The 26,002-nt window shown below is 36.2% G+C and overlaps 2 protein-coding genes across 2 annotated transcripts in view; both read right to left on the bottom strand.

Annotated features, from left to right (window-relative positions):
* Positions 1 to 284: 284 nt before the first annotated feature.
* On the bottom strand, positions 285 to 2,184 carry FGFBP2 (fibroblast growth factor binding protein 2). The gene has a single exon (XM_075750746.1). It carries the CDS (start codon positions 2,103 to 2,105, stop codon positions 1,479 to 1,481), a length of 627 nt encoding a protein of 208 aa, XP_075606861.1. The 5' UTR covers positions 2,106 to 2,184; the 3' UTR covers positions 285 to 1,478.
* A 1,883-nt stretch (positions 2,185 to 4,067) lies between these two features.
* PROM1 (prominin 1) overlaps positions 4,068 to 26,002 on the bottom strand; it is a 64,385-nt gene continuing 42,450 nt past the window's right edge. The window contains exons 10-27 of the mRNA XM_075752446.1: positions 25,925 to 25,999; positions 24,667 to 24,730; positions 22,729 to 22,888; positions 20,720 to 20,872; positions 19,761 to 19,884; positions 19,237 to 19,340; positions 18,735 to 18,819; positions 17,247 to 17,393; positions 16,904 to 16,975; positions 14,180 to 14,272; positions 12,987 to 13,040; positions 11,446 to 11,526; positions 11,299 to 11,367; positions 10,648 to 10,740; positions 9,008 to 9,123; positions 7,855 to 7,923; positions 5,755 to 5,795; positions 4,068 to 5,532 (exon numbers count right to left, since the gene is read on the bottom strand). Of these exons, the coding sequence (XP_075608561.1) occupies positions 5,777 to 5,795; positions 7,855 to 7,923; positions 9,008 to 9,123; positions 10,648 to 10,740; positions 11,299 to 11,367; positions 11,446 to 11,526; positions 12,987 to 13,040; positions 14,180 to 14,272; positions 16,904 to 16,975; positions 17,247 to 17,393; positions 18,735 to 18,819; positions 19,237 to 19,340; positions 19,761 to 19,884; positions 20,720 to 20,872; positions 22,729 to 22,888; positions 24,667 to 24,730; positions 25,925 to 25,999 (1,578 nt within the window). The 3' untranslated portion in view covers positions 4,068 to 5,532; positions 5,755 to 5,776. The remainder of the gene's footprint in view (positions 5,533 to 5,754; positions 5,796 to 7,854; positions 7,924 to 9,007; positions 9,124 to 10,647; positions 10,741 to 11,298; positions 11,368 to 11,445; positions 11,527 to 12,986; positions 13,041 to 14,179; positions 14,273 to 16,903; positions 16,976 to 17,246; positions 17,394 to 18,734; positions 18,820 to 19,236; positions 19,341 to 19,760; positions 19,885 to 20,719; positions 20,873 to 22,728; positions 22,889 to 24,666; positions 24,731 to 25,924; positions 26,000 to 26,002) is intronic.

Raw genomic sequence — 26,002 nt, 5'->3', positions numbered from 1 at the left:
ATGTATTCTTACATTACTTGTATTTCTCCAATCTTTATTCCCCTGCTGGCTGAAACTTATAATTGTAATATAAATGTAATAACCTTGACAATATTAATATTAATGAAAACATGTTCACAGTGGGAAAGGAATGACTCAGACCTGTAACTTCTTAAGCATTCTACCAACAATCTCTTAAGAAACAAGTCTCAAATACCATGACTTTATACAAGTAGCACTGTTTAAAATTTTAAGAAAGGACACAGAATATGTTTTCAAAAAATCTTATTTTTATTGTTTGCACTAACTGTAGCATCACTTACAGCTTTCATCTCTAACAAATTGAAGCGAATCAGCACACACAGAAACCCAGTCAAGGTCAGCGCTCAAAGTGGAACCTTGGTTACATAAATGCAGTACACCTCAGTGTGTAACAGACCTAGGAGCAGTTACTTCATCCTAACACTTTAAGTACAGTCACTCCAGTTTCATGCATTTTTCAGAGCTGTTAAAATGTTTCATTTTAAGGGTGAAAAGAGAAAACAGCTACAAGATTTTTAGAGATAATTCATTTTTTAACCAAAATTCTTATGTCTAAATTATTGAACTACAGCAAGGGCCCTTCTTCAGCTGTAAAATTTTGCTCTGTAAAACAAAAAAAAAAAGAAACAGATTAGTCACATTGCTGTATTAAGCACAAGTAAGACCATTAGCAGCCTAAACACTTTAACCAACTTTCTGGCTCCTGCTGCATATATTCCCATTCCTGCCAAAAGTTTGCCAGGTTTAGTGACCAGCTCCTGGCTTTCTCTCTGAGTCAAAATGGAAGTGGGTATAAAACCAACTGCTTCTGTGAGGGCTTTGCCTTTTGAAATCCTGGCTGAAAACCTGAGGCTTCCCAGACAAGCACCTGCCTGCGACCCCCTATCACCTCTACAGAAACAGACCCGCAAACCAAGACAGTCCGTTCGGTTTTATTCATTTCTGCAAGTTGCTTATGAACTAATTTTTAAAATTAAAATGGTTAATTATTAATTAGCAGTTTTGATGAATAAGCTTTATCCTCTCAATTTCTGAATGTAGTTTTAAATTGTTCTAGCTGACATATTTGCTACTTATCTTACTTCACTGGCTTAAATCCAGAAGTCAGCACAAGAGGGAAGCAATGACAGAAGGCAGAAAACAAGCCCATTTCAAACAGTTAGAACTGAAATACCACAGGGTTAGTAACAGAGAGAGCAAACATTTCAGTACGTACTAAAGACCTCACAGAAGGCTGTCAGGGGGTCCTGAACTAGTAGCCATCACTGGGAGTTTAAGCTGTCTAGCCCCTCAGAAGCTGCAGTACAGGCTTGGGCACATTAGATTTTAGTGAGCAAGCCTAGAACCTCCCTGTCTGCATCCCCGAGAGATCTGCAAAATAAAGCAAAACTACAACAGGATGCTCTTAGGTATGTTCTACTGTGTTCCAAAATGGGAGTTTTACCTGAAGCAAATCCTTAACCTCTAAAGATGCCAATAATGTAGGAGCAGAAACCATGCAGGGATTCCCAGCAATGCTCCCGTGCCAGTTTCATTGCTTCCGTTTCATTTTCCGACTCTTGACCATGCCGGGTTGGTTTTATAAGAGGTAGTACTGGAGGTTTCCCTATTTTCTTAGCAGAGCTTTTCCCCGCTCCCCTCATAGAAGTGGAAGTTTTCTGGACTGATTTGTCCTGGATTGCTAGATCTTCCGGCTCCATACCAGCAGCTATTTGCTTCATAAGAGCCTCTGTGGGAGCCTTTTGGCACATGGTGGTCTTCAACACTTGTGTGGATTCGCAAGCGTGAGGGAGTTTTCTAAGTTCCGCAGCAATCTGATTCCAGTAAACCTTTGGATTGTTTCTGAAAGCACGACAGGCTGATGGCTTGCCAGTGAACTCACACCAGTAGGACATGCCTTGGCTTTTGCATTCAATTCTAAGCCTCAGCTCCTCATCCCCGCTCATGCTCATTGTGCAAACATCTTTGGTTTTAGTCCGAAAATTGATTTCTTCACCATTGCTTCTTTTCTTTGGCTTCAGCTTCTGTGCCAATCCTCCCATGCCACAGGTCACTACTAAGAAAAGAAGAGCAAAACTCTTCATGGTGAGAGGAGTTGACAGAGATCCTTAAGCAACACGATCCGAAAAAGTGAAAGCAATAACTAAGTGGTTGCTCACAATTTAAAGGCTTGGTGCACAAAGAAGCCTCTTTCCAGTGAAATGTGGGATGTAAGTTGTTGGGGTTTTTTTATAAAAATAATAAATCACACTTCAGTAGGCATGCACCCATAATTTATAGCCTGAGGGAGTGTCAAATAACCTGTGAACTCCCAAGAAGGTTACAAGACAAATCTTGTAAATGCAGTTAAATACAGAATGATAGTTGTATAATCGAAAAACACATTCCTATCCAGGACAAACATGTCATATTTGATTTTTAACAGATATTTTCCATTCTCCAGCTGCTTTATAGCTATCTTCATGCCAGAGCTTGTAAGACCATATTGAAGTAAAAAAAAAAAGGGTCAAAGCAATCTACACAGCTACACCTGGGTGATTATAAATGTGTCCTACTAGTAAAGGCTGATTTGTGGAATGGGTTTTCTGTGGATTTGCACAGTAAGGATGCAACTGTAGTACTTCATTTTGTCAGCACACAACAAGCAGTGGGGATACACTGAAGAATCAATTGCATGTTCTTTGAGCCGTGAAAGATTTTTAGACTTGCAATATTTAAGCAAGATAAGGAATAAAGCTTTAGCAAAATAACGTATTACAGTCCTAAACATGAACCAAATATTTGCAAGTTCACTTTTTTAATAATAGGGTTTTTTCTTGTTCATAATAAATGAGCTGCAAAAATGCTGTGAAACAAAGGCAAGAGAATGGCCACACATAATGGAATAGAATACCATTTTGCATATCTAGCCACTCAATAGGTATCACTAAAGAAAATACCAAGACAAAAACATTCATTTAACACAAACAGTGAAGCAGAACAAAAAAATAAAATTGCAAAAAATGCTTCTCTAATATTTGACAATAGTCCCCAGCTGCTGTGGCACCCCAGCTAGGCTGAGGGCTGCCTGCTTGAAGATGGAGCCATCAGGAACAGCTGCTCTGGGACTAAATTCCATTTGACAAAGAACAACATTGGGTTTATTTCATCCCCTTTCTAAGGCTGTTTTAATAACATTTTTAGCAGACCTCTCATTTCTAGCTTCTTGTATTTTGTTCCTCCTGACTGTCTCTTTCACAGCACAGTGGCGTGGCTCTCAAGTCTTATTAGAAACATCAACGGTACAAGCCTACTTAAGATTTACAATTCACTCTTGTGTTGTTTTCCAGGGAGTCTTCTCACCTGTCATCCAGCCAGCCAGAAGAATCTTGCTGCTCACCTCACATTTCATTTCAAGGGTTTCAAATCCCTACTTACAAGCACCCAAAGATCTTCTAACATTTGACAAACAAATGTATTGTTTATACTTGGTTATGCACACCAGCAATGATAGTTCCTAGATAAGAAAAGACATTCATCTCTCCTGTTCTAATAATTGTTAAAGAGTTCAAAACTACTTAAAAGTTACTTTATACCAGTTTCAGATCTCTTGTTCTGAAAGTTTTAGAAGCGTAATCATGAAAACAAATCAGACTACAAGAATAAGGACAAATACCAGAGCTTGGACTCAAGAGCTCTGGTACATTTATGTGTTGCAGTTAGTATGTTATTACCAAGTGTTTGTCTCACTCCCATCTGACATTTGTGTCCTCTGTCTGCCTGTGCTTCAGATGAAACAGATGATGGTCTGTTATATCAGTGGAATATAATATATTAATACATATTCTTACATATATTTGTGGAAGTCAGAAGCTCCCCCGCCCAGAGTCAATGTTCTTTTAGTCCTTCCTGCTCCAATTCTTGATCTTGCTTAAGCTAAAGTCATCCATAAAAGTATAGCAGAAATTTTTAATCAGGGTAAAAAACCTAATAATTTTCATAAAATTTTAACTCAGTGCAACTCTTCTGAGACAAGTCTACACAACAAAACAATTGTGAATCAAACATCAGGTAGTTAAGCAAGTACTTTTTTATTTAAATGAACTGGGAACATTTTCTCAAATTAAAAATAGAAACTTTTAAAAATCTGCAGTTCTGAACATTACATATACATATATGCTACATACTGTCAATTAGAAATGTTTCTATTTGTGACCTAAAAATGAAAAATTTAAGGTTATTCCAGATTAAAGACTGGTATCACTTTTCAGCATTTCTTTAAAATTATATGAATTATTTACAGCATTTTCCCTACTTCAAGCCAATGAACCTTGCTGGAAACAAAGTTAACAATACTGATATATGAAGAGACACTATTTTAGGTCAATATACCCAATTACTTCACCTGCTGAAATGTTTTAAACTAGTAACAGATACTTTTGGCCTTGTTGATACAAATTCTGCTGTTAACTAATTCAGCAATGCAACTGTACGCCTAAATTCAAGGCAATAACATCTAATAGTACAAATGTTATCTCCAATTGCTAAACACATTTGAATTTCAATATTGGAAATCATATTTTGACATTATTTAGCAAAAATAGTATCACTGCCCCCTGAAAGAGCCACAGCTTAACAGTGATACTATTAAGGACATTACAGAAGTGTGTGTGCATGAGGAAGAGGGAGACAGAATGTAAAGCATTCTAAAATCACCAACATATGACATCTGTCATGCTCTTTTTGAGCACTATTAAACTCTAGAAAGCTTAGCTTTTTCACTATATTATGCATCACGCACACTCCCAACCCTCCCACCCGAAGAGTTTCAAAACAAACTTCTCCAAAAAGTCCCTTTTAAGTCTATACTGCAAAACCCACAAAATATTAAATTAAAACAAGAGAGAGAAAACAAAACTGCAACTGAACTTTTCAGAGACACAGGGAGACACTGTGGATCCCATTACACTTTAAATTTAGCCCGAAGTGGTCATTCAAGAGCACCAAATAGCAACACTGATCATGCTGGTAAATTCATTTGCGAAGAGTATTATACAATATTAAAATCTTAACTAAACACTTAGAAGTTTTAAGAAAAATGTATATACAAAGGTCTCTGTATACAAAATGTATTTTTATGTAAACGTGTATGTACTGTATTTAACACAAATCAACAATTTAAGATAAGAACTTGACCAAATGTCAGAGGATTGCTAGGCAAAGGCTGTTAATCTAATTAATTTATATACTGCAATGTAAGGTAGAAAGCCCAGTGTAAAAAAAGTAAAAAAAAAACCAAAAAAAAATTTGAATTCAAGCCTTGAACAGCGGTATTTGAAGAGGCAGTGCCCTGATCGCAAAATATTCTGTACAGTAGTTTATGGCATAACATTCAATAGAACATTTGGGATTTACAGTACGGGTGACATAAAGCAAGTGGCTCAGGATTTGGAAGATGAATGCAAATGCCAATACACTTGGAAGCATAACGATATATTCCCGTAGAAGAATCTTGCGCCTCATTTATATAGCCTAGAAATAATCACAAGAACAATTCAGGAAAGTTTGATGAAGACAGAACTATAATTAATTTAAGCAGAATGAAGGCATAGGTTTTCATATGAACATCAATACGGTTCAATTTTTTTTATTTTTAAGCCTTACAGAACTCATGTTACAGAAAGGAGAGCAGCCTCCTTAAAAATAGTTAAGTAGTAATAGACCTAGAATTGACTTTAAAAGCTTGTTACTTACCCCTGAATGTTTCCAGTATGTGTTACCACTGTTCCACAGAGCTATACAAGAAAAAACACCAACCATAACCATTATTTTCTTTCATCCACACGTGGTACAGAAATACCGTGCCTAACTAAGGTGAGATGAGCTCAAGTTGGCCACAAATTGTTTTCAAGCTTTTACCCATTTAATCAAGAATTTTTCAAACAAAAGGAAATAGATTCATGGTGTTCTCCACCAATCTTTCTAGTTATCTTTGTTTCATGACAGAAAGAAATGCTTGGATTACCGATTCAACACCACTCCTTAACAAAGAACTTACTGACAACTTAATCCAGCCTCCAATTTTGCTCTCACAAAAACGGTGGCTGCTTTTGAGGTTATTTGTGTCTTTGACATGTACATAAAACCACCTGTATGAGGTATCTGTACAAATATAAATATACCTCATATAGATCTCATACTTGCATTTACATATCTTGTATTTCTAAGGAAAGATATTTGCATCTCTTTCGAGCAAAATAATCCAGCTGATTTCAAAGCACAAAACCAACCCCTACGGGATTCTTTACACCTCCAAAAGTACAGGTGTACAGAGATCTCTTCAAAGTATCTCCCACAATTTGTAGGAAATAAGAAAAAGCAAGGATAGCATAAAAGCAAGGAGTTTGCTGAAATGAAAAACAAGACTATGTTAATCCCAGACTGAGAAATGCAAAGCATGTATCTCTCATAATTAGCAGTTTTTCAAATTATCTCATATAGCACATCAGAAGACAACATTGCTTCAAATGGAATCCTTACATTTTATTATGGAAGCCCATTTTGAGTAACTTAAAATTTAGGAAAAGGAAGTCAGGACTGAACTAGTGGGTCTTTGTTTAAAAGATTATTTTACATTAGTAATTTTTAGCCTATTCAGGAACATTGTATTCAACTATTCATCAATCACTGAAATATCACAGAAAATATGCTATGAACCTCAAGAGTATTAACATTCATATTAAATATTCAAATATCAGAAAGGGATTTCTCAGGCCTGAGCAATTTTTAGTTTCCTCTTATGTAAAATATTGAGAGTCCTTAGATATGCCAGTAGAGACTACTTTTGGATTAAACACCTTGTAGGTTAATTTAGGGAGTGCCCTTAAGATGCAGAACAGATCATGACAATCATGATCATAAATATCACTAAAACCAGTTATATATAAAATACTTCCTTCAGAAGGAAATGTGGAATCAAGATTTGGTCAGTAAATAATTATTGTAAAATACAGTTCTAATAAATAATAATATACAACTGATGCAGCCATAAAATCTGGCAAGATTTCCAAACTTTGAGCTCTCTTGGTATTTACCCAAAGAATTGCCAATACTCAACCTATACTTTCAGTCACAAAGTTGCAAGTTAAGGCACAGTGAGCTACAGATTTCAGTCATAAATTAGATCCTTTCTTAAGGAACTCAGACATTTTGGAAACCCAGATATTGAAGTTGTGGGACATCCTATGTTATCCCTATGGAAACTGAAAGTCTCACAACAAGCTAAGTTTTTACGGCACAAAATTGTAAAGACAGAAAAGAACCCAAATCTCCTCCTTTTAAAACATAACTTGAATTTCTTGTTTTGTGATGTTACACTAGTTCTACCCCTGCAGAAACAGTCATGTTCTCTCTTCAAGTTTTCTGCATACCCTGGATCACCTGCCTTTTGCAAAGGAAAAGCTCCTCTCCTCACCATCTAAAAAATAAAACAACTCAGGAGTAAGAATGCATCCCATCCTATGCCTTTCAACTGCTACCAGAGTATTTTAATATGTTTATTGATGTAATCAATAAACACTGCACTAGATAAATCCTCAGTTACCTGGATTTTAAGATCAAATTTAGGCAATTGCTTTGTTAAGTTGCTGGAAATTACTATAATATCTGCTGCTATGTAAACAATACTTAGAAATATAAATCATACAGCACTTTCTATAGTGAGTAATCATGCAAAAAAACCATAAATAGAGAATTAAGTGATTCACTTTAAAACGTGCAGAAAATTGGATAGGTGATTAATATAGTAGATTAAATAAGGACACATGAAGGCATGCAGTTTCAGACTTGGTTTACCTTGTAAAAACAGGATTGTGTATACCATATAAATGCTCTTTATGATAACCATTATTACCATTTTCTGTACTGTAATAAAATAAATACACCAAGAAAGACCATGTTAACTATAAGATGTACTACGTACAGTATGGCTTCTAAGACATGTACACGGATGATGGTATTATATGCAAAGATAAACTGTCTGTACAATAGAATATAACTTTTCCTTTGTAACATTCAGGAGTTATGGCATAATTATAATTGTACATTTTTAGTATTTTTATATTCTCCAAAAATTATTTATTTTGCTATTCCTGTTGAGCTGGATACTCTAATATAAAGTCTGGTGAAAGAGAACATGTTACCTCCTTTGAAGTAACAAGTTATATTAAAAATATAAACCCTCCCAGTTGAATAAAATATTTTAAATAAATACCAGCAAAAATGTCTTACATTTTCATGGGTATATTTTTGACACTAAAAAACACAGAAAAGGAGGAAAGAGTAATTAACTAGACACTAGTAAGTGAGGAATTTCAGCTGTACACGCCTGTTTCTGCTCTCCTGACTTGTGAATGTGTAATGAAAAATGACCAGTGTGAAATCTGAGAAATGCAGTGCACAGACTAACTGAACAATGAGCAAAACAAAGAGTAGAAAAGACAACAGTAAAACCAAAATTGATGGGAAAATACGTAAGAACAGTTATCATAAAGTAAAATGCCAAGTCCCTGAGACAGAGGAACTGCAATTGAAAAAGGAAAGGCTGGTTAGGAATGACTAAGACAGTAAGCAAGGAAATAATTAATTCAAAGAGATTACAAAGCAGGCATAATTTGCCTTAACAGGTTACTTAGCAAAGCTAATCACTTGCACATTTGGAAGATATTTATATAAACACTGTATGAGCTCTGAAGACCTCATTCTGATAGAAGTTTCTCAAAGTCAGAGCCGGCAATGTCTGCACAGAGTCATGGCAAGTCAAGGCAACTAAAGCCCACCTGCATGAAGCACTTTGCAGGCACCAACCCAAACCTGCAGCGTTTCACAAGAACATGCCGTTCTAATCTGACAGCGCAGGAGGTTTAAGGATTATAGCGCCTTCATGTGAGACTCTAAAAAAACCATTTCAATCCATTTGCTGTTAGCTTGCTTAGGAGTAGATACTTACTCATCATATACATCCTCTGTATCCATTCTACGATAGTATTTGGAGAGTTTTACAGCAAAAATTATGGCAGGAATTAAAAATATTGAAGAGCCTCCCAAACCAAACCAGAAGGTATTCTGAAACAAAGCAAAAAAAATCACAGAAAAAAATATATCAGGAAGTACTGAATCCTTGCTTTATATTCTAAGCATTGTTAGAATACTGGAAGAACACAGTAGAAATTAGAGCCTTGTAGACTGTCTGAGCGTCTTTATACTAGTGTGGAACAGGGCACATTAAGCATTCTCCACCATCAATGTGAACTAAAAGTAAGAATACCACCATCTTACAAATGTAACCAAACAGGAGTATGTCCAAAGTTGTTCAAAGCTACACAGCCATGGTGCCCTAAGAAGTTATTTCCATGTAGTCAGCCTTGGGCTAGAAAGTAATTCTGTGTCTCAGCATTAATTTATTAGCCACATTATTTCTTTTTCCTTTCTTGATATTTTAAAGTAGTTGTCTGTCTTGCGGTTCTTGTAAAAAAATGTGAGTTTCCAGCACTTTCTCGACATAATTTTTGACTTGCTAACTGCAGCCTGTTTGTGTAACTAATTTCATTATCATACAGTTGAACTGAGTTATCACCAGATGTTAAAATGATGATTTTTCAAATTTGATTTGTATTGGCTGGAGGCATTTTGACTTATAAATGACTCAGCTAAGTTCTATCATCAGGAAAACCATGGTCCATCTACCACCAGATGGTTAGTGGTTACACAAAGGAGAATAGAAGCTCTGTAACTTATGAGATAATCAATGAGTACAACATGATTCTGTCAGGTTAGGAAATTTCATGGTTAAACATTACCAAGGTTAGAGAGCTTTGGCTTCGATTGATTATGCGCATTTACTGTTGGTATGATTAGGACCTGGCTAAAAGTGCCATAAAGCTAAATGATAGCTAGGGGATGTTTTAAGTGGTTTCCAGGCTTCTTATTCTATTTTTAATACATGCTGTTGTCTTTTCAAGTTATTTTGCAAGATGAAAAAGCCAATATTATCCTTATATATCGCCACCAGTTGTGCTCAAAGTCTCCACTCTACAGGAATGAATCAAGATCTGTCTGCTGCAAGTCAAGTGATAAACAGTCGCTTTACCTCATTGAGGTTTTCTAGATTCTAGGAAAGACACTTGAGAAAGTTTTCCCTTAGTATTTCTCACTCACTTCCTGCCCTTGCCCCATCCTCTTAAGTTAGAAATGCTTACACAACTGAAACTTCAGATCTTTAAGCTTTTCCATTTCAAGGTGGTTCAGAATCAAGCAAACTGAAATCACTCTTCCCAGAATTTTTATTCCAAACCTGTACTACTGTATTTTCTTTGCAATTCAAGTTGGAAGAAATTTAGTAAAAACAATTAATTTCATAGAATTCTTGCTAATAGAAGCCCAAGTTTAATGGGAACCTAAAACAAGTCCAGCACTGGTTTGGCTTCGGACTTGCTCTAGATCAGAACATTTTTTCCTTACATGACTTTGGATGTGATACTTTATTATCATACTTCAGAATAGTCTAGCCAGAATAATTAAATGCAGATTTATGTTCAAAGAATTTCCCACTTGATGCCCTAATTTTGAGTAACACAAAATACTTCTTACCACAGAATCAGTTACATAGCTGCATAAAAAAATATCTACTGCTGTATCTATCACATTGGCAATAGGCTTGCATACTGCTACCTCCATGGCAATCTGAAAGATAGATTAAAAAAAAACCCACAGTTTGAAGTATCTACCAGAGTAAAATAAGAATCTCAAAACTTGCTTACAGTTACAGATAGTGTTTATTAAATTGTTATCTCTCACCCTGTCCAAATTCAAAATAAATTCCAGTGTGATATGCTAGCAACTAACATACACATCTTTAAAACATCAGCTTACTTTCTCAAAGGCGGCAGCTGAAGGAAAAAAATAAAACAAGATGCTAATGACATCAATTTGAACTAAGCAAGGTCAGGCTCAGTGCAATGTTAGCGCAAATGGTAGATTTCAGGCTAGCCTTGGAAAAATGATACTATGTTAAATTTGCATTTTATTCCAATCAAAATGCATAATTTCTACTCCACTTCAAACACAACAAAACTATTTATAGAAGACAAGTTTTCCCCTTCATAATAAGTACAAATATATGTTACAAACTGAAACTATAAAACATACTATCAGTGTAACATTTTTTTATTAATCATTATTATTTAGCGTTTTTATATTTTTTAACATGCAGCTTCTTTCAACAAAGTAAATGCACCTTACCGAGTCCTTGACCCACTCAATGTATTGCTCAAAGTAGCCAACTATGGTATCCATGTACTTTTTTGTCTCCTAGGAACAGACAAAAGTAAGTGAACCTCTATCTCCAGGACATCATAAATTAATGTACTTCAATCAACTAAAACTTACCTGGACAATAACTAGAGAAGCGTTGTTATTTATGAGAAGCTGGGCAGCATTAACAGCGCTAATGACATTTTTCACCTTAACCTGGAGAGGAAGAGACTGCATTTAATATAAATAAATCCCTTTCAGGCTGTTACAATGGTTCTGCTGCCATTGTCAGTAACCTATTCTCTTGACAAATCAGCATCACTGTCTTATCAAACCTTAAAAATATGCAATTCCAGACAGAACACAAGCCTGCCTAAGGATTCATGATCATCTGACAAAATTCTCTCACTACTGAAAAAAGGAAAGTATCAATGGTTATGAACAGTATCTTTTCCTGGAACCTATGTAACTTCTATACTAGATCAGCTTTCTCTTCCACTCTCCTTAAGTGTAGAGATACTTTCATCAATGTATGTATATACACTACAAAGTGCACAGGAAGATAACAGTGGGCGAAATACTATCACAACTCTTGATTACCAGCTACAATATGCTGCTAATCAATATTCAAAAGGATTGAGACACTTCTTCAGAATATGTACAACCCCATAAATTCTCTCAAAGAACACACACAAAGGATAATGTATATATAACCTGAAACCGTACAGATGTTTCTTAAATATATTTCAGGGTCAAACATCATCCTTTTCTTATTAACACCTTATTTCATGGCTTCTTACCAGAAGCCATGAATATCCAGGTTCTAACCACAGATTCTAAAAGAAATCTAGCTGGTCTGCTGCTGTGGATGGGTGAAAACCTTTACGGGAAGAGGAAGGAGGTATGACCCATCAAGCTGTTGTGACTGTGACACAAGCACTAGCTAGTGTGGCTGGAATCTTGCTACTACAGCCAAGCAGGCTTGGTGGTGACAGAAAACTTTGCCACCAGAAAAGTAACCATCCTGTTGCTTATTCCCCTGCATCCGGCAGAGCATGAAGGCAGCTGGTCTCACTGCAGTACAAGTGCCAGCTGCTACTTGGAGGGGAAATGTGGGCTGCCCTAAGGAAGCTGCTGTACAGATCCAGCTTCCCACAGCGGGGCCGGTGCTGCAGGAGCAGGAAGGTAATGAGTACAATGCTAATGAAACAGGCCCCTGGGGGAGCTGGACATTGGACAAGAGGTGGTTAAGGATGTGAATCACAAAGCTCTTTTCTCAGTTGTATTTTTGCATTTTGTTTCTTGATTGTGCCCCCCAAGTTTTGCATTCAATGATTCTAGAAAAAACAACTACTTTTTTAGGAACATGAATACCACAATGTAGGGAACTGCACTGAAGTCTATTTTATGATGTGACAATTAGGTTTACAATTCATAGTTCAAAAACCATTCTTTTCTCCCCATCCCCCCTCTATAAAGAAGGGAAAGTTAAGGTAGAAAAATTTGTGCAGAAGAGATACCTAAATCGCTGTTACTACCTCAGTGCACTACAATCTCTTCCAATAACAGAAGAGTTAGAAATAGAAAAAACTGTACTGAAAATATATGCCCTGCATATGTGGCGGATGGATTTAAAACACATAAATATGTTCCTGTTGCCAGAAAGAAAAGCTTACCATAAGTTCAGATGATGTCCTCTTCAGTAACCTAATGCTCTGATTTAAAGTGCTCTGTTAGAAAGGAGGGCAGGGGGGAAGGGGGAAGAAAAAGATTCAAGTCATTACTACAGATAAGAGCCCACTTGTTTAACACTATAGGCATGCTTTGATCTTCTATAGATTATTTTGTTTTTAATACAACATCTCACATTATATGTAGTAACAACAATTTTATTAAAACTAACATATTGTTATTTTAATTGTTGAATTAGTATTTCACTGACAGCACTAAGAAGTTATGAATTGTGTACTGGAAGACTTCAGATTTAAATAAAGTTAGTAGCAATAAACAGAGTAAGATTTATTGGGGGGGGGGGAGAGAACAGTTAAAATTAGAACGAAGTGTTCAGAGAATTCTATAATTGTGCAATTTCAGAAGGGAAAAAGCACTTACTCTAGCTTTAACGTATTTCTTGACAGTCAGTTTTGTAAAAGGAAAAAGAGATGAGAATAATTAGGAGTTAATTAAGAAAGAACAGCATAGAATCAGAAGCGAAACAGAAGACCTAATACTTTTATAAAAAGGGTTTTGATAGGGGCAGAAATACTGTATCTGAAGTTAGGATAAACTAAAAGCCTCCACATTATGCAGAGGAAAAAGCAACACCTAGCACATATGAGATTCACAGCTTGATACTATAAAAATCAGTGCCTGGCAAAATCAGGCAGAAGAAGCCCTTACACATCTTTTATAGCATCAATAAAAAAGATTTTTCTTTGGCTCTAAATACTACTGTCAGGAGTTTCCAACTCCAGTACTGTTAGGAGGTTGCTAACTCCAAGAAATAAAGTGTGAAAGTAATAACTGCTTTTGTTACTGAGGACAAATGGGAAGCAAAAAAGAAGATGAGTGATTTAGGGTTAGAATTTTGTAAAGTTCTCCCCTGCTTCCTCTTTTATTCATATATGATCACAAATAGATACAGAAAAAAATGGGGAAGAGAAAGATCATGATTTTAGACAGTACTATAAAGTAGTAGCATTATAAGTAAGAAAAGTATTTATTAAACCCATACTTTAATCAGATTACTCTTCAGTGACATAATGCAAATGCAATCTGTGCTTATATAATAGCAAAAGTCCAGGTTTCTAAACTGTATTGAAGAGATATAGAGATTTGTATTTTCTACAAATATGTTTTAATATTTTACCATAGCTTGCTCTAGTGGAACGACTTGCTGGTTATGAATCGTTCGAATGTTGTTCGCGTGTCCTTTTAAGGCATTTTCCAGTGCTCCTTTTGGCTGCAAAAAATGCAATTATGTAGTATTGTTCAGTAGTCTCGAAGCTTTCCAACAGAGCAAAAAACAATGAAAGTTGCACATTACACTCATCTGCTGCAGAACAGCTGATGCTAACAATGGGACATGGCAAACTGAATTCCTCAACACAAAGGAGGGAAAAAAAATCACCATATTATTTCAAACCTCAGCAACGAAAACAGACATATTATGCTGCTTTTCTGGCTATAACTTTATCAGCACAGGTTTAACTGAAGAGAATTTTCACACAGTGCACTAAGTCATTTTAAATACAGAAGAGCGAGCACATCCCCCCCTCACTTGCCACAAGCCAGATTTCATCGCAAGAACCCTGCAGCACAGTGCCCCAGCTGGGACCAGCGTTTCCAAGTCACCAGTATTTGATTTTGTTTTGGGCACTGTGGACATCACCCTGAGGCACTCTCTGCTTTCTGAGGGGCACAGAAGCTTAAATATTTTCAGCCAGTAACTTGGAAAGGCATCTATGAAAAGTATTTTTCATTTTTGCAGCTCCCAACTTTCAGTCAGAGATAGATGAGCTTGTGCCCTGATTTTCAAGTCTGGATGCCTGTCTAGAGCTCACATTTGTTGTGAAATACTGTCTGAGAGCAAAATCAAATTGTCAATACATTTCTCTTCCATTTCCTTTTGGTGGCAAAATCACCCGGCTCCCTGCATACACACTGGATACGCACCGCTAGCTTCATTTTGGCAGTGTAATAATGGCAGAGCTCGATGCTCAGAGGTGTGTTTGCTTCCTGTGAAGTATTCGCCTAAGCAGTCAGCTGCGGTCACTGAGCAGCTTCAGGATATTTCCTCTGCTGTACTGACATGCTGAATCCACCTAACTAATAACACCTGGAGGTGGTATTGCTCCCTCCTCCATACCTTGACCCCTCGGTTTGATTCAAGTTTTATTCTGTTTGCTCATTCCAGTGTAAAAACATATGTTCAATTTTGTGTAAGGTGCCAGAAAATGCAATCTGTACTCCCAATGTTAATTAATTCCAGAAATTTTTAGTTTATTTTTAATTGATTGTTCTTGTAAACTTGAAGAGCTATCACTAATAACAAAGGGGATTATAAAATATCCTTGGAAACTAGTATCAATTTTGAAACAATCTAACTTCTGTAATACGTCGTATTGTTGTGGGATTTTTTTTTCTTTTTTTCTTTTCAGACATTTCATAGATTACACTAAGTAGCATCACAAGGAAGAAAAAATGTACACTGTGACAGTGAATACGTTTAATATTGCATTTTTCTTTGTTGTTTACATGAAGAAATTACTCTGCTTCATCTATTCTCAGTTCCAATGCTTCCTTTAGATTCTAATTTACCAGTACAATATAATTTTCCTTTATGGAAGTATGTAGAATATACTTTTAGAGAGACATCTCAGAGGCAATTCTATGTAAGACATAACGTGTTTGAAGAACCTCAGCTTTCAGTCAGAAAACAGCCCCAGAACAACAGCAAAAATTCCCCACCTGTATAACCTTCAAAATGGCACAAAAAACTGAAAATGGAAATGAAATGTGGACAAAGCTACTGGCATCTCTCCAAGTTAGCAGACAACCTACATGAGTAAACAGGCAACGTGTGGCTCACTCACGGTGCCTGGAGAGGATGCTAACTATAGTACAAAAAAACCCACAAGTAGCCTAACCTTGACATGAGTGCACATGTGGCAGGAAAAAAAAAAAACACAACAGATGTGATCAAATTATGGAAAAAGCTGGAGTAAAACACACCAGGACCCTTTACTGGTACCCTCCTCTCTCTGGATATCTGATAAATTCCAAACAGTGTCTCACTCTGCTGTCTGCATCCCTTAGTGATCCAAGTATGTGTGCAGCATAACTCTTTCTCCATCACAATGCAGGAATCTGCCTTGGGCCAGCATCCAATCTAGTGTCCAATCTACGACTCTCATTTTGAAAAATAAATATAAAGCAACCTTGACACGCATACAAATGTATCAACTGAATATTCACTACCTGTTAACACAGCCGTGTCATTCTGCAGATTCATTTGCGGGCAATGTTGTAGCTATACCCTCTGGCCACTGGCCATGTGTCTGCATTTAGAAAGCCCTTCAGAGCAGAGAGGATCTCTTTTGTGCATTCTCCCTCCACAATGAAGCCCCAGTTCTCACCAGAGCCATTATGACCTGCTACAGTATTAATTTTATTGCTAATTGCAACATCTTCTGCTCACTAACTGAAAGAAAATTAATTCAAATAATCTTTCCATCATGATTTAACCAATTTTTTCTTCCAACTAGAACCCTAAAATGTAGACAGCCATAACAGGAAATACTTGGAGTGTTCCCTTCATTTCTTAAGCAAACAGTGGAATTTAAGAAATTACACTTCCAAAACAAAAATTGTACAACAGTTAGCATACAAAAATCAATAATTAGCAAAATTTAAAACAGAGCTCATATGCAACGTTGTTCTTGAAAGTTTCTCCTTATGTGACAATGCATCATGTATGTAAGTGTCTGAAGTACAAGAATTCTCCCATAGGAAGTCTAAATACATGACCATACATTTATACTTACATAAACGATACATTTTATGTGCTATTATATTAGTGAATTAAACTTACCAGTTGGTCTGCTCTTGCTTCTAAGTCATTAGCAAATGACAGAAGATCAACCTTGGTAACACTTTTATTGATCTGAAACAAGATCAGAACAGTAGAAAAAGAGTACGTTGTTACTGCATATACAGACCATTTGCAATTAACTACACCACCTACTTTGTCTACCCTTTATTTCTTTAAATGTTTATTCACCTTAACCTCTGAAGTGATTTTGCTCCAAGTTTTGTAATTCTTCAAAATACGCCCTTTCACACAAAAGCAGATTTTTCTCCGTTTGCCCATTGTTAAAGAAACATCTCATTTTATGCTTTGTTCCAGTTGTGTCTCCAGTTTACTACAGTCTTACCTCTGTCAAATATGCTGCAAAGTTTATCCCTTCTATTCCTGAAGAGCTGAAATTTAGAAGATTCTCCTTCCCAATTTCATCCAGCAGAATGATTTTGCTGAGGTTTATCTGAATATGTTCAATCTTAAGTGCTACATCTTCTGTATACTGAGAGGGGGGAAAAAAAACATACAGCACAGTAGTAGTTTGCACTCAGTGCATATTCCTCTATAGCTCCCCCCCCAAAGCATCTTGCTTTTGCTGACTCATCACTTCCATGAAGAAGCACACATTGATTTTTGCTTACATCAGTTTAATTCAATTAACTTTAACAGAATCCACAGGTAATGTTCTTCCCTTCCCTGCAGTATCCACACAGACTAGCCATGCCATGCTCTAACCTACCCACGCATCTTTCATACCAACTAATGACTTGCCTTCCAATACATTTTAAGAAGGCTTCTGTGAATAGATATTAGTCCCTCCTAAGAGGAGACTGAGATAAATCAGAATTCTCTTTCTTCTCCAGGAAGTGTTGTCCTTAAAATTTTTAAGTTCTACTCCAGCCCTAATCAAGGAAACCTAGAGAATTCAGTACCTCAGCTGCGGCCAGCACAGACACTGTCTGCTGTATTGGCTGCAGGACTGGATGAGACTCCTTTAACATATGTTTAGTGGTGACTAAAGATGACTTGCTTATTGTTACCTGAAGTCCTTCTGCACTGCACTCAAATCTAACACGTTACCTGTCCTGCACAGGCCACAGAGCAATAGATGAGGAATCTAGAGACCAGACTTCCTTCCCAGCCTCCACCATTAGTCTGTTGCGGAAACTCAAAATTATTTTCCCTCTCAGTGAATCTTCCCTGTCCGTTTTAATTGTATACTACTTGGGGCAGGGACTGTATTTATTAAGTGTGGGTACAGTGCCTGGCAGAACAGAACATGTATCCCTTAGGGGTTGCTGTAATGAAGATCAGTATCATAGGCAACCCCAAATTTATTACAGTCACGTAATGACAGTGCAGTCATGTATTATTACAGCTTAACTAAAAAGATTTTATTTTATCCCAACGCCTTCCCACTGCAATTAGAACCGTTCTTAGGCACACAGCGTATCATATCGTGGATCAACATAAGTCTGACAGGAATCAGAAGAGAACACGCTAAGAAAGGCAAGACTCTCGTTAAACACCATAAGCCGACTTTGCAAGATGCTCGTCTCAAACCTTCTATGCAAGTTTCAAAATTATAAACATTATCAGCACCCATATAAAAAGCACATCAGAAAACCTTTCATGGCCCACTGAAACTGGTAAAGAACATCTTGTTTGTAAATAGATTTCTTTCTTTCAAATTAGCTTGGGCAGTTCTTGCCTCCTTGCAGGATGTATTGTATATAAAACCCAAAATGCCCTATAACACAGACATGCTATACTGTGCTTAAGAGCAAACATCCCTCTGGCCTTCAAAAATAATCATGCACTCACTCATACTTTCTTTACTTACCATACTAATATTTAGAAATTCATTGATATTGAACAGGTGTTCTAGGTGAAGTGAAGTGTAAATTCCTTTGTTTTCCTTGCAATCACTACAAAAATAAAAATACATACATCAGCCTAAAAAACACCTTGAGGACCAAGTGTTAAGAGAATGATTAACAACGTTTTCACATTCTAAGAAAATCAGCCCTTAAAAAAAAATTTTGCATATATTTTTTGAAGCTCAGTCTATAAGAAAGCAAGTAATTAACAATTTCTGCTGGTCTCAAAGATGCAAAATACTTCATCAAAGAGCTCAACTAGTATCGTTATATAATATTATGCTAAGACTACCTCTAGTAACTCATACACAGGAGAAAATTGCTTTTGCCAGTGATTCACTACTAAAAACTCAGAATGTCTTCTGGAACGTGTGATTTTTACATGTGCTTGAAATATGAAGCATGGAGAAGAACACAAAAACAATATGTATAAATTGAATTAAATCTTGACCATAACTTTAATACCTGTACACTTTTTCAAATGTCAAGTTAATATTTGGATTTTTAAACAGGATGCCAGAGAGATAGTTTTTCCAGTGTTGGTTTAGTAAGTAGGGAGTATCCAAAACCTGGAAGAAAAAATTAATCTTAGTATAATTCAGAGTTTTTAAATGCATGAATTTATTCACATGTGATCTTTTGACATATACCCACATCTAAGCTTATCACCCACTAATGGAAACACAAGCAAAACAGCTAATTCAATCTCTCTGGCACAGAAACTGAATATTAAAACTCCATGTCACCAAGAAATGCTGAATCACAGAAAAATTTCTCTCCAAAGGAAGACAAGCATGCAGTATTTACACTGCAAAGCAAATTAAACCAGGAAAGGATGAATGTCTGTATTCAGTGTGTAAGAGGAAAGTAAAACCAGAACCAAACTCACTTGAAGTGTGCCATAAAAAACAATATGCCATACATAACTGACAAGACCATTGGGACTCATGGGGATTTTATTCATTGTTTAATAACTTGAGTAACTTCACCTTGAATAAAGTTCTATCTTCAAAGGGCTCACAGACCAGTTTTTCTACATTTCCACCTGTGATAAAGGTGAGTACCACTACAATCATCAGCACCCAGGAGAAAAGAAAACTGAATCCAACACCACTGAAAAAGAAATAAGTTGAGTAAGTTTTTGCTTTTTAAGAACAAAGTATATATGCTTGGGGCAACAGTGAAGGCAACAGTCAGCAGCTATCAGAGATATGAAAACTGGCAAATGGTGGAAATATTTCTGTTTTCCAAATATGTTCTTGCCCTCTGAAACATCTTACATGTTTCACCCCTGTAAAGTCTTCAGTTAAGGTGCATCTAAAACGCTCACATTTGCATTGGGTGTGCAAACTCTTTGAAGAGTTCAGTTTCAGAGCCACGAAAGCATACAATTTCCTTTTTTATATTCAACTCTCTAGTCTTATGCTCTCAAAAGCGTTTTAGACAGATTTCAGACACAATCTTCTCTTGCACCCAGCAGAAATGACATTAAACCTCTACTGGGAAATTCCAAGAGCAATCCCAAACCTCCTAAAGTACCCTGAGAAAGTCAAGTGTTTCTTGTCTCCTCTCATGGCTTTATTTTCTTTCAAGCAAATGCCCAAGTGTACTAAAAAGCTATGAATTCCCTTTGTATTTTCAACTATCTGTTCCCAGTTTTTGCAATTTCCAAATGGGCTTACATAGAAGTTCATTAGCTACAGCACTTGCCTTAAAACAGTAGATTCAGAGGTTTTATTCTTTAGCTATGTTCCTCAATGAAAGAGCAATCCAAAATCCTCAAGTCCCTCAGTGGAAGTACACAAGATTGATATTTATTTTTGTTCTGTTTTTTTCAGCACGTATACATAGGTAACAAATTGTTTGCATATATATGTCCTTCAAAACCAATAAAAACAACCTTGTACAGGTGCCTTTATTTTATTTTTCACCAATAAGTGAAACTTACGCCATAAGAAAGTTTCCTCCGGTGTTGGAGATGCAGCCTCTGGTTGTTGGAGAAGCGTGTTTATCATAACCACAGGTGCCACATAGCAATCCAAGATAGTAAAAAACCAGAATCAGGACCACCATGCAGCACAAAATGAGACAACCCAGCCACCTAAGGAAAAAAAGCCAAAGTGCTTGGTTATTAGCATGCAAAGAACACACCGAAGACCTACAGAATACATCAGGCAATGCTATATTCTTAACTGGCCCATTCGTGGTTCTGTTTGAGCAACAAGTGTCAGCAATGGAAAAAGTGTTTTTCCTACACTAGCATATATTCTAAGATTTTGGACCAGAACATAACCACTGTTGGATTATAGATAGCTGCTCCTGAAGGTCTGGGGAACAAACATCACAGCAACAAGGTGTTCCCAACCCCAGTTACTGCACGTGGACTGTACTGAAGTGTCAAAGTGGAGCAAGCAATGACTTGGAGGAGGCAGATGCTCAAACAGTAATTTATTCAAGAAGCAATGAAGAAATTTATGAATGTAGACTGGCCATGAAGTGCAAAGGCTGTAAAAGGCTTACTACTTTTTGCACACAGTGTGTTAGGCTTGCAATTGTAAATAATTGTATTTAAGACTATTAAAACGTAGGATTCGTGTGTCTGTGCAGGAATGCTTTCAATGTGTGGAGCAGTTAATGGAACTTGATCAGGAGAAAGATCTTGGATAGTAACAGAACTTTCATTTTTATTAATTAAATCACATAACAGTTCTATCTGCCCACATGTATGGAGCATATTCACTTATTCACACATTTTATATCTCATTCTAGCCTTTCACCCTCTCCCAATTCCTTCTGCTATTCCTTTTCCCTTTCATCATCACTTCTCTCAGCTTGTAGTTCTTAAGTTCCCTTTTCTCATCCCTGTACCTTTGTAGAGAGAAAGCAAGAACCAGAAAAATTAGAAAAAAGGAATATTGTAATGAATACGCACAGCCAATACTTGACGCACTACTAGGTTAGGTTTGACAAGAACAGGTATTTAAGTACTACAAATACAAGAGTACCAGTGACATACTGTATATATTTATTGTACTGCAATATATTTATTTGATTAAATGCAATCTGAGCTTCAAAGAAAATATTGATAAATTTGTCAAATTCAGGCTCACCACAAAACCGGCCAGATAAGGAGTGGGCTAAAGGCAAGGTCGTAAGTAAGGTTCTTCAAATTCAGTCTTCTGTTCACTTTTATTTAACATTGCACTAAAGCTATTAGCACACTTACTCTGTAGTAGTAAAACTGATTATGACACAAAGATAGAAGCAACTATTGATTATAGGATCAACTGAAGTGTCAAAATGTAGGGAGAATTTGATGAGCTTGAGGACTGAAAAGACTAAATCTGGACAAAGTTAAATGGTATGAAATTAAAAGTTTTATGCTTCAAAATATGAGATTATTACTCAATTATAGGAGTCACACAAGTCGCAAATAGGAAGAATATTTTTTTCTCAAGGTACAATCAACCCATGCATTCGCAAGGACAAGTACTACACCAGTAGGAACAAGTATGGGTGTGCAAAGATTTACAAGGTGTGAAGCAGAATCTCTGCTACTCCTCCATGGTAGAAAGGGTGCAAAGGGATTGGCTTCAAGGCCTCTCTGGTCCTTACTTGCAACTCAACAAAAATAAGCCATCACCCTTGCATTGTGAAACAATGCATTCCTTTATGTGTTACATCTTTGACATCTATGTATGTCTATCCTTCCTGAAAAAGACCTCAAGGGCTACAGAGCAGAAACTACCTCTTGCTTTGTAGTGGGACAGCACCCAGTTGTTGATTAGCTGCAGTTTTGGCTTTTACCAAAATGCCAGTAAAAAACCAATTGCCTTATAGCATCTTTGTTTCACTGTGTTCATCATTAATAGTTTAATTGCCTTTACAGAACATTAAAATATTACAATGTATGAACAACAGGTAGCTCTTCACTCCTGCCTTATTTCCAGTACATACCTGTAGAAATCGTACTGCTCAACTATTGGAAAATAATCTTGAACATATGCTTCACTCTGTGTAAGATAGATCGTCAAATCTGCTAAAATCTTCTGAACAGGGAGTGTTTTTGTGAAGGTAGTGATATTTGAACCAATGGATTCCAGCACATTTTTGATATCTAAAAAAATAAACACATTGCACAGTTACAGGTGCACAGAAGAAATTTACATTCCATGTATGTGTTATAAAATGCTATTAAACCATTTGCCACATGTAACAAGCAAGCCATGAAGACAAGTGTGAGGAAGAGACAAGCAGGCAACAAAACCACTGAGCTTCAAAGTAACACAACGGCATTTAAAACACTATTTTTAGCATTCAGTTTAATGATGAAAGATGTAGATGTCGAGCCAGAGTTCTCTCTTTCCTTTTGTTATAATGAACACATGACTTTTTATCTAACTAGTCTAAATCTTGCTCTTCATGCAATATTGCAAATGGTAACACTGACCAAGACAATTAACCACTAAGTTTAAGAAGGTTTAAACTCCATCCCTTGGGAATACAACACTGTGAAGGAAATTAGACTGCCTATATTGAGAATGTATACTAGTTATTTTCAATCTTATTAAAAACGATTACTTAAATAAATTCATTCCAATTAGTTAGCAACACTCGAGATAATGCCCAATTAAGCTTTTTTTCCCCGTAAGTTATGAATGAGCATGCAAAGTTTAGATACACACTATTTAGATACACAAAGACATGATTAATTCACTTATAATACATACTGTCTATTTGTAAAATCCAGTTTCTGTTTACCCTTCCCCTTCTTTCAACTTGGAACATACTTGAAACAGCAGGATGGATAGCCATAGGTTGCTATTTGGTAGTAGGCAACACCTTCCTCTCAAACAACTGGACAAGTTTTTGGCTGTTTGTTTTGATGTTTACTCTTCTAAATTCAACCAGGTACCAAAACACTCTTCTTTTAAAAGTTAACAAATAAATGCATTTCTTTTCTAGTAAACCTATTTTTATTTGCTTTGTAACTCAAACTAAGTTTTTATAAAAACAAAACCCTAACGATTTATGAATAGATAAATTGACTTGTCTGTGTTTATGCGTATCAGCAGACACCAAAAATGAGTAAGTCTGTACTAAATTTCCTAATGAAAAGCATAACATCAGTTTTAGAAAACTGGCTCATTTTAGGCAAGTTCACACAGTATGCTATGCTTCTATACATACTGTGTTTCATTTTGCTCAGGAGGAAAAAAAACCAAAACAACCACCCAACAACAAAACCCACAAACTTACAAGGAACAGCTGTTTATATATGCAGAACAGGTCCACAATGCAAGAACAAAAATTAAAACAGATTAGTATACATACACTATACCTACATTTTATTCAAATGTCAAGTGTCCAGGTACTGTCAAAGAGTAGCAGTGTAAAGCCCGAGTAACAAAACAATTAAAATGGATATTTAAATTATCCTTAAGGCATATTTTTACATCCCCTTTGCCATCCACTATATTTTAATACAGCAGCAGGAAGGTTCAAGGTTTTTATAACATCACACTCCCAAATACATCGTAGAGACATCAGTCAAGGAAAATTAGTTTTTCACCCAAATAAAGACAAAGCATCAGTGTGCAGTTGGGATTCTAAGAGTTCTCATTACTTGAGTAGTAAAAAGCCTAACAAATAAAACTCCTTCATAAAATACTGTGTGGTCTATTTTTAAATTTACTTTTGGGTCTTAATACACAGTTGCTTTCTATTTTTTTTTTTTAATTTTGTGTCACAAAAAAAACAAGTTAAGTTTTCCATTTCCATTTTTAATGTTCTTTAGCCCAGAAAATATATCAATAAAAGAAAACAAAAACATCAGTAAGTGATGTAAAAACATCAACATTAAACAATCAAAGTGAAAAGATAGTTTGCCCTCACCTGATAAAATGTTCTTAGTTTGATTCACCACTAAGTCTGGAGTATCGTTAAATGCTGCATAACCCTAAGACCAAAAGTTGGAAAAATTATAGTAAGTCTCTCATTGCCAAATTACTTACATTTTTTTTTCCTTTTATACAAGGGGTAAAAGTATGCACATGCTAAAATGTACATGGTAATATTATGGAATACACATTTTTATCTCTGCACATTAGAAAAGGTCAAAGCAAAATAGGAACTCAAGTATATTTCAGATTCAGTTTGTTCTCCAACATAGTCCTTGAAAAGAATAATATAAATTTAAACATACATGCAGTCACAATCATCTGAAACAATACTTTATAGTACTGTTGCCTGTCAAATCTCTCATATAAAACTGAGAATGTATATGTGAAGACTCACTAAGTGAAAAGAGTCACTGCATCAAACACCTCCTCTTAGCAAGTCTATGCCTTCTTAACGTGAAATGCATGTTACAAACAATGAAACCCAACTGCCTCTGAAGACATTGCAATGCTTTCTTCAGTGAGAAGGGGAAAGAAAGGGTCTAAACCATGGGGACCAAGCTCAGTAGCTCATCTGGACAGAAAGGAGAAGCCACTGCAAAGAATGCTTCAAGTCTTACTTCCTGCAGGCCTGATCACTTCAAAAGCAGACAGGGGGTCTAAGCTCCCTAGATACAGCCTTTGGTTTCATAAACTGTCTCCTATTCCTAGCAAACATTTTCAGATTGCTAGATTTTTAAACTGCTCAAACTAAGCCATTTTTTTCTAGGTGAAAATCATGGTGTTTTGGGGATAGTCTTGCAAAAACACTAATAGTAATTACGTTAGGTCCATTGCACCAGATTTAATAGCAAATATGCAGGTAAAAAATTTGAAAGATATATTTCAATAGCTGGAATACAACACAACTAATTAGGAGAGCATGGATTTTTTTTTTCTTTAGTTTGAACCAAAAAATACAGAGCAAGCTAGTAGATCCATGTTTCTGCTGTTTTGTTTTTAAGGATTGTTCTTTCAAGCAGACAATTAGCAATGTATTTTTGATCTGTAGTATCTGGGGGATATGAAGTACATACATACTTTCAAATAATAAATCTTGGTCAAACAATGGAGTAATAAGGAGAGATATCCACCACGAGGCAGGACGAGGCAGAAACAAGAGAATTCTGCTTGAGAAAGCCAAGACAAAACAAGTGATATGCAAGCATCCCAGCTTATTAATTAAGAGTTTACAAGCCTGTCAAGAAACATACCTTTTGAACCAGACTAGATAGGTCTGTTTTAAGGACATCATTGACCTTCGCAAGCTGAGAGCTCACTCCTGGCAACTA

The sequence above is a fragment of the Balearica regulorum genome, chromosome 4 (genome assembly GCF_011004875.1).
Source record: "Balearica regulorum gibbericeps isolate bBalReg1 chromosome 4, bBalReg1.pri, whole genome shotgun sequence".
NCBI classification, from domain to species: Eukaryota; Metazoa; Chordata; class Aves; order Gruiformes; family Gruidae; genus Balearica; species Balearica regulorum.
Note: the sequence above shows the minus strand (reverse complement) of the source record. Positions and strands in the feature narration are given on the sequence as shown.